This window comes from Quercus suber, unplaced genomic scaffold, assembly GCF_002906115.3.
Source record: "Quercus suber isolate HL8 unplaced genomic scaffold, Cork oak 2.0 scaffold_166, whole genome shotgun sequence".
NCBI classification, from domain to species: Eukaryota; Viridiplantae; Streptophyta; class Magnoliopsida; order Fagales; family Fagaceae; genus Quercus; species Quercus suber.
In genome coordinates this window covers 179,574-188,385 of record NW_027069627.1, presented here as the reverse complement: position 1 = coordinate 188,385, position 8,812 = coordinate 179,574, and the positions used below count along the sequence as shown (strand labels likewise).

The 8,812-nt window shown below is 34.8% G+C and overlaps 2 protein-coding genes across 2 annotated transcripts; one reads left to right on the top strand and one right to left on the bottom strand.

The window, feature by feature from the left end:
• Positions 1-997: 997 nt before the first annotated feature.
• Positions 998-4,121, bottom strand: LOC112013999 (exonuclease 1). The gene is given in 10 exon segments (XM_065777866.1): positions 998-1,135; positions 1,233-1,271; positions 1,390-1,456; positions 1,458-1,584; positions 2,146-2,269; positions 3,001-3,074; positions 3,172-3,346; positions 3,639-3,848; positions 3,990-4,033; positions 4,036-4,121. Coding segments are annotated over 10 exon segments (924 nt in total). The 5' UTR covers positions 4,070-4,121; the 3' UTR covers positions 998-1,105.
• A 152-nt stretch (positions 4,122-4,273) lies between these two features.
• Positions 4,274-8,509, top strand: LOC112038942 (exonuclease 1). The gene is made up of 6 exons (XM_065777848.1): positions 4,274-4,290; positions 4,760-4,994; positions 5,096-5,147; positions 7,532-7,754; positions 7,848-7,994; positions 8,145-8,509. The coding sequence occupies exons 1-5, from the start codon at positions 4,274-4,276 to the stop codon at positions 7,930-7,932; spliced, it is 612 nt and encodes a 203-aa protein (XP_065633920.1). The 3' UTR covers positions 7,933-7,994; positions 8,145-8,509.
• The last annotated feature ends 303 nt before the right edge of the window (positions 8,510-8,812 follow it).

Genomic DNA, 8,812 nt, shown 5'->3' with positions numbered 1-8,812 from the left:
AGCCCACTAGTTGCAATAGGTAATGTTAGGTGGAGTTAAGTTTTGTTTATCGAATCCTGAAAAAAGGAAAAAAAGATATTAAACTTACAAAGTTGGTATATTTTTTTTTGAAAGTTTACTGACATTCGTATAAAGGGGTTCCAAATATCTGTGTTCCAATTATATCTACAAAGTATCTGACATATTGTCTAGTGGTTGAAAAATGGGAAAGAATGTTGTCATCAACCAAGAGAAATTATCAATTAACAAATGATGGAAGTCTATTTGTCACTTCTATTTTGCAGATCTATTGTATTTAATACCGTGCATTGTGTTTCATCTTTTAGGCACATTGAATATTGCATGCATAGAGTGAATCTGCTCCGGCATAATGGTGTTAAACCTATTCTGGTATTCGATGGGGGTCTTTTGCCAATGAAGGGTGAACAAGAGAACAAGCGTGGCAGGTATGCTAGAAATCCTTTGAAGTCTCAGTTCCACTTCACTTGGTAATGCATAGCTGGTAGGTTTTTGCTTAAGTATTCACTACATGGTTGACTTTACTGGATAAAAACCAAAGCCTTATCCTAACTAGTTGGAACTGGCTACATTAGCTTTGCAGCTCTTTTTGGAGTGCTAAGAATCTAATTTTTTTTTGTATATTATTTGGACTTCTGATCCAATTCTCCACTTAAATTACAAATGTTCAATGGAACACATTTCACTTTTGTGGATTTTCTTCTGGCTATAGAATGAGTCTGCATGATGGCATTTTTCCAAAACGGAAAAAAAAAAAAAAAAAAAAAAAAAACAGAGTTCCAGTTTGGACAGTTATTAGCTTTTTTACCCTTGGGTGTACAACCTTTCCAGTTTCTGTTCTTGTTTTCCCTAGCCGGATGTGGTAGGTATTCTCATATACATTACTGAAGCCATTAGCCTTTACCTTTTCTTGGTTATTGGTCAGGTCCTTCTGGTTTTCTGACTTGAGTAGAAAGTAAGAACTCCTTCCTACAACATTTCCTGTCTCTGTTTTTGTTTTGCCCTCAGTGGATGTGGAATGGTCTTACATTCACGTCCTTATGCATTGCTGTACAAGGTTTATGAATGGAATACTGGGGTTGTTGCACTAGAGTATGTTCTGGACTTCTTTCCCCAGCTACCATGTATTTTAAGTTCAAAATATACAAGGAAGTTAGTACCAAGTATGAACTCCTCATTGAATTTGTAAATCTTAATGGAAATTATGGTCTTACCAGGAAACTTTGGAATTCATAGGCCAAATCATCTTCCACCTAAAGAAAAGAAGGAAATTAATTTATTACATCAATGTGAGGCCTCAGAAGATTTCAACAGCTAACTATCAAGTGAGTTTAACGGAACTTTGCCACAACTCCCATTTATATCACTCACAGGGTTGTTAGCAAGAGGGACAGTGCCCATGCTTTTGGACTCAAGCAGGGATGCTGGCAAGCAGTTGTTTACATTCAGCAGCCTCCACATTGATGTATTCCTTGGGACTGAGAGAAGAGTCATCCTCTGGAATTGGATGATTAGGTGACATCCGAGGGGCCCTGAATTTTCTCTTTGCTTCAAGGGATGCAAAGCCTTTAGGTGTTAAGGAAAACAAAATTCCTCAACTTGTGCATAAAATCAACTAGAACTATGTGAAGTACTCAATGGACTAGAAGGACAAAATGTTAGAAATATTTGGTACCAGACAGTGCCATAAACTTATTGACAATTATTTTGACTTGTATAGATTCTATCATCCCTAATATTGTGTCCTCTACCACAAATTAAAGGCATGCTGTTAGCTTGTTAGCCCTTAAAGGCAGTGAACTTTAATAAATGCGTTAGGACCACAGAAATTACTTATAATTTGTCCAAATATGACAGCAGGCACATCAGCAGTTTGTGTGCAAAGGAAAGTGGACATTTTTGTAAGTGGTGCCCAGGAAACAGATACATTCCAGATGTCTTAAGGAATTGATCCTGCAGGGCAAGGGATGCTCTTAACAATTTTTGGCTCTGAAGTATAAATCAGATAGAAAATTTGTCAGGAAGCAAATTGCAACTCCAATATTAACTTGTTAGAATGGTATATATTACATAAGAAAAATAATATAAATATAATCAAAGCCAACAAAAAAGAGCTTCAAAGGATACAGAAATACTTAGTCAAGAGATTCTTCTGAACTGGCAATTCTATCTTCTTCCTTAAACTATCTGGATTAAATTGTTTGAATTGGGGAGTTCTGTCAAGTACCAGGTTAGAACTAACATTCTCTACCTGTAAGTCCAAAGAAGATGGAGAGGTTGAGCACAATGACAATTAGTGAGGATAAAATTTAAGCAAGTTGTGGCAAAATTAATTGCTTCAATTACCCAAAGTCAAGTGACATAATTCATGTCTACTACAAAACAGAATAGCCGAGAGCCTTGTAGCTCAATTGGAACCTCCTTGTGTTTCCAACGGAGACGTTCACCCCTTCCCCAAATATCGAATTTTAATAAAAGAAAAAAAGAAAAAAAAGGAAACTACCACGCTGAGAGACAGAAGCTTTTCAGATATATCAGAATTCTCATAGTCATGTAAAATAAATAAGAGTTTGGTGACACCTAGGTGCTTGAGAAATATCAACTTAAGATATTTGAGTATAGAAAAAATCATGTAGATGGTAAAAACAGAGAGTATAGCCAAACAAAGATATTATTAGCAAGAAAAGGAGATTTAACTATCATACACAAGAAACACAAGACTTGCATGCTTTAATTGTTTAATTGGTATTGGAACATATAGACCAGCATATACCTCTAAGCCTGGTCATAAAGTTTGAAGTACAATATGGTCGTAGATTATTAATTTTTGTATGAAGAATAATATGGCCGCTTGACCCCAAAACATATTTTAATACAGTTGTAGTACAATACTGTCATAATTAACACAAGTGAAAACAATTTACCTAATTCATCATACAAAAATTCGAAAGCAACTGCACGAGAGAGAGAGAGTGGAATTACCTGAAATGGCATTTTTGTAAATGGGTCAAGATCACCCTTTGCTATGCCTTTCGCTGTCTGTTGTGATATCAATGTATCCCATGTCAAGGAATGATCAAAATAACTGAAACTAATAGAGCAAAAGCATGCAGAGAACTAAATTAACAAGATGAATTGTGAGAAAAGGATATGGGCCAAGGAAGTCCAAATCATCTCCAATATTATCAGGTATGTCAGATAAATGTACAATATCTTCATTGATAGGATCATAAACCCGTTGATGCTGGAAAGTCAATATTGCTTTCCTGAACAATTCTTCATAGGATGGAGGGATGGAAACAGTGCTGTACCTCAAGTGCTTAATTACCTGTATTGAACCAATCATCATTTGGAATATATTAGAAAAATAAAATAACTACAAATTCACCCAAAGAGGTTGAAAAATTTCTCTAAAAAAAAAAGAATCTGCAAGCCAATTAAATAAAAAAAAAAAAAAACTTCATAAATGCTCACAATCAAAACATTTCCTGGTTATAACTTCATTTTTCTTATTTCTTGGATATACCTTCATTTTTTTTCATGTGTAGAATAAGTGCAAAACTCTCAGTCTATCTAGTTAAGCACATGCAATTACCAAGTGCATTGACAATAAAACTCACCTTGTCGTAACTTTTGAACTTTTTAATTAATGCATAAGCCCTTTTCAGGCCCATTCCTGGCAATGACTGCAAGTAGTCACATCCACTCAGAATACACATCTCAAGAAGCATTTGCTTGGTGAACCCTGCAAAACTGATCTCCTTGTTCTGTTGTAGCATCGAATGTCGAAACTCAACACCTTGCCCAAACTTGTCCATCTTGAAGATAATCTGGTTTTAAGAAAGAAGTTTAACCAAACATATAAAGAATAGGCCCACAACAGTAGGAAGAGAATAAGGATTTTTTTTCCTATGAATCACAATAGAAATTGTGATGAGACAAGTTAAACATATCAATTTTATTTAACTCACTCTGGGACAGCCGAATGGTATAAGATCTGAGTCTTCAGTGATAACGCTTCAACCTGCTTGCTGACTGCCAAGAAGGTCATTTGGGCATCTGCCTCATAAGGAGCCACACGTAAGAAACGTTCTCCTGCTTTAACACCTTCCACATGAAACCATGTCAATGGAAGAGCAGATTACATTATAACCAAGTAGATTAATTTTTATTTCAAATACCTTGGAAAATTAGTCGACACTTGTGTTAAAAGCCTTTCCCTACCTGGATTAGTTCACATGCAATCAAAGGTGAGATGTCAACGGCTTTCTGGTAGCACTCATAAGCAGCAGCAGAATTTCCTTCTGACTCATGCTCAATAGCACGTGAAAGATTTTCCTTCCTCACCCTGGTAGACAACATTATTTTAGTTAAAGATTTTAACTTTTAACCATGCACTCACGTCAATGATCAAAAGTTAAGCAAAATCCTTTACAAATCAAATAGACTTTTTTAAGACTAAACATCCAAACCATTGGATCTCAGTATGGAGAAAAATAAAGAAACAAATATGTAGTGAATAGGTGAAACAAAATATGTAGGAATAGGTTTAACAAAATAGTGCCAAACAGACGTGCACTTCCATGTTTTGTCTTTCTAAGGTAGATCAAAGAGACATCTAATAGAAGGGAACTTCTCATTGAGTAGCTGGATAGAATTACAGGTGCAAGAAAGTAATGGAAGGGCTTAATTTAAGTGATTCAACTCCATAGTACAAAGTGAAAATAGAGTCAAGATGAAGGCAATATATTGACCAACTTGTCCACCGTTTCTTAAATTTTACAGTAAAGAGCTCTTACTTTCTACACAAGTCAGAAAACCAGAAGGACCCAAACAATAACCAAGAAAAGGTTAAGGCTGATGGCATCAGTAATGTATATGAGAATACTATACCTGAGAATGATTCTTTTAGAGATAACCATCTTAAGGACACAGTCCTGAAAAGGAAGATCTGCCCAAATGACTCTGTTGAAAAAGTAGGTATTATGACTTTTTTATTTAGTTATGTTTTGATAGTACATTGAATAATCTTCATACTTTTTCATTCTTTTAACTTCACTGGTTTAACTGTTTTTAGGAAAATGTGCAATCCAAGCTTAAGCATGTAGATTCAGCTCTTCCTGATACTGGTATGTACCAATGAAAAGAGCTTTTTGTAAAAATTTTCTTCAGAAGAAAAAACTTATTAATAGCTTGTTCATATACTTTTATTCAAACTGAAACTGCATGAATTCTTGTTGATGAGTGTATGCTTCACTAAATTAGACTTATATGATGCATTCATCTGAGCTTATGCTTGTTGTCTTGCCAAATAAAACTTTATTTATCAATTAATAACTTCTGTGATTTGCTTCGGTTGACATTTATCTTTGCGGTGGTGCATTTGGAACTTTGGTATGGTCCCATATTTACATTTAAAAATGCTGAAATCCACAACTATCTAGTTTAAGTGAAAGTTATTTGGTTTATTGAATTCCTGCTTTATCTTAATAGAATGTCAGTTGTATGTTGTAATCCTTAGAACCCTTGGTTCTAGAGAATAGGTGAGAACATGCAAAGTTCTGTAAAAAGGAATCTTTATATAGCATAATAGTTGCTATGGTAGAAGACTGTATTAACCTCTAGAATAATTGCTTGTGTATGGTGGCATAAGAGAAGAGGAATGCTTGGATTTTTTTATTTATTTATAATAATAATGTCATTGGTGTTGAAGAAAAGAAGCTCCCTTCTGTTGACTGATCAAAAAATTGGGGTAGCCCAGACATCATAAATGTGGAGCTTCATGAATTTGTTGAAAAAAGTCTTGAGTCAGGGTGGTAGTGATCTATCATAGAAGTCTTTGATTAGTATAACCAAATCAGAGTGGCTAGATTGATGATGGTCCATGCTGTCACTGAACAATTGAAGCAGGCCAGGGAAAGAACCGTCTACTAGGTAGTTGGTTGTGTTCGAGTTTGGACAAAAACCAAATGAGTCAATACTATGGTCAACTAGTATGCAATGATGAAGGTAGAAGTGATATAGAGAGTAATAAAGACATACAGAAAGGACATCCTGTGGAGGAATGTAAGAGAGATGAAGAGGATGTGATATATTGCATGAGAGGATAAACCACTGGGATGAGTAGTGAAATAAGGTGAAATAAAGGGAGGATGAGAAACACATGGCTTTACAGAAACAGAAAGGAGACAGAGAAGGCCCTGAAGGCATATGACAGAGGCCATTGAGAAAGATCAGAAGCTTCAGCCATCAGATAAGGAGAAAATATAGCAGAGCAAACCATACAGAGATTAAGACATTGTTTGCCTTAAGGAAAACTAAAGTAAAAAACCTAGCGGATGAGCATGAGGTGTCACAGAATGGTTGTCCATATAAATGGCAGTGGACAATTATAAATATGTTATTTTAGAAGTGTGTGTTAGATTTGGGGTACCTGAAACAACTAGATTTACTTTTGTTGAATATTGACTCAAATTCCTATTTTGAGTTGGTTACCTATTTGAGTATTCATGATGTAAAAGTATGTCTAATCCTTGTCAAAGAAGTTTGCATTTCTTCATTGAAAGCTGCCTTAAGGCTAAATTCTTTCTGAGATTTCCATGCAAAGTTTATTCATAATCTAATAATCATCAATCATATATCATAAATCATGCAGATTTTTTTTTATAAATTTTTGAGAAACACATGGCTTTACAGAAACAGAAAGGAGACAGAGAAGGCCCTGAAGGCATATGACAGAGGCCATTGAGAAAGATCAGAAGCTTCAGCCATCAGATAAGGAGAAAATATAGCAGAGCAAATCATACAGAGATTAAGACATTGTTTGCCTTAAGGAAAACTAAAGCAAAAAACCTAGCGGATGAGCATGAGGTGTCACAGAATGGTTGTCCATATAAATGGCAGTGGACAATTATAAATATGGTATTTTAGAAGTGTGTGTTAGATTTGGGGTACCTGAAACAACTAGATTTACTTATGTTGAATATTGACTCAAATTCCTATTTTCAGTTGGTTACCTATTTGAGTATTCATGATGTAAAAGTATGTCTAATCCTTGTCAAAGAAGTTTGCATTTCTTCATTGAAAGCTGCCTTAAGGCTAAATTCTTTCTGAGATTTCCATGCAAAGTTTATTCATAATCTAATAATCATCAATCATATATCATAAATCATGCAGATTTTTTTTTATAAATTTTTTCCCCATCTGTCTGTCTGTTAGAGAATTTAACAAATGTTGGTACATGTCATGAAGCCATGAACCTTTACTTAATTATATCAGGAATACTAAGATGCAGTCAGGAGTGGACTGTTATAAATCACTTGGGTATAAATGATACTGGATATCCATTTACATTTGATTCAATTCATTTATATGAGTTGTTCTTGTCTTATTAAAGTACCTTTTGAGTCCAGTGCCAGAATTTTAACATATCAGAAAGTTCATATTGTATGTTTCTTTACTTTAGGTAACTATGCTCCTAACCTTGACAATTTGATGTGTTTCTTTACTTTAGGTTACTGTGCCTCTAACTTCGACAAAACATCTATAGAGACTGAAGCTACAGAAGAAAAATTTGGATCCAACATTTCCCATTTAAGCCATTATTCTGAAATATCAGAGAAATCAATGGAAAAATTTGTTTCAGTAATAACATCATTCAGATGCTCCTCATCTGGTTCTCGTGCCAGTGGTCTCCGTGCTCCTCTGAAAGATGTCCAGAATAGTTGTACCACTAGGTAATATACTATAACCCTGGTTCTTGTGCCAGTTTATTGTTACTTTTACTACTAGCATCATGATCATTGACTTGGCGTATATATTCACTAAAGGCCAACCATTGCCGTGGACTTCAGCCAATTTGCATATGTACCAAATAACCAGAGGAAGACTGCCTTAGCATCTCGCAGAGGCTGAATTTGTATTTAATCATAATTGTTTTTGGCTGATATCCAAATGATCCATCTCAGTTGCAACAGGTGATTTATAGAGACTTGTCACTTTATTTTTCCTTGTTTATCTACCATTGCAAGTTTTGCCTATACTTCCCTGTTTTTCTATTGCAAGTGGGATTGTAGCTCAATTTTTCCCTATGCTAGTTTTATTTATTACAGTTTCCTTTTGTTTAGGGCTCGCTTGCCTCGAGGACTTGTTTTTAATTACTGGAGGCCTTTGGTTAGACTGCCACCTGCCTTATTGATGTGTTTGCGTGGTTTTTAACAGATTTCTGAAAGTTTAGAAATCACTATTAGATGTTCTTGTGCTTTGATCTATGCAAAGCTCTTCCGCATTGAAGCAAATACTAAGTGGGCAGTTTTCTTGCAGCTGTAATTGCTCACCTTTTGCTTTAATGTATTCATATGTAAAGGATTCAAATTTGTTGAATGTTGTGTTACATTCTATAGATCATATATTGTGTCACTATTGAAATCAAATCTGCATCACAACAAATTGATAACAAGGCTTAAACATTAATGTGATAGGGTTTTTCTCACTGGCAGTGGTAGAGCTAGAAAATTATCTTCTGGGAGTTGTTTTTATTCTTATAGATATATAATATTATATATTTGTATTCATTATGAACACATAAAATAAATAAGTATCGCCAAATTACAAGATAATTACTGTCAAAATGACGTTTATTTTGAATTTAACCATATTGAACAATATAATATATTGCTTTGCTAAAATGTTTATAATATGTGTATACACACACACACACACTACGCTACTCTCTCTCTCTCCCTTTCAATCCAAATGAACCACTAGTGTAACTTGACTTTTAGGCTTTTCGTGA

Excerpts from the sequence above, each read along its gene's own strand:
- LOC112038942 (XM_065777848.1), top strand. Across the intron at positions 4,995-5,095 it reads CAAATGACTCTGTTGAAAAA|GAAAATGTGCAATCCAAGCT; the intron begins GTAGGTATTATG and ends AACTGTTTTTAG. Across the intron at positions 7,755-7,847 it reads CAGAATAGTTGTACCACTAG|GCCAACCATTGCCGTGGACT; the intron begins GTAATATACTAT and ends TATTCACTAAAG.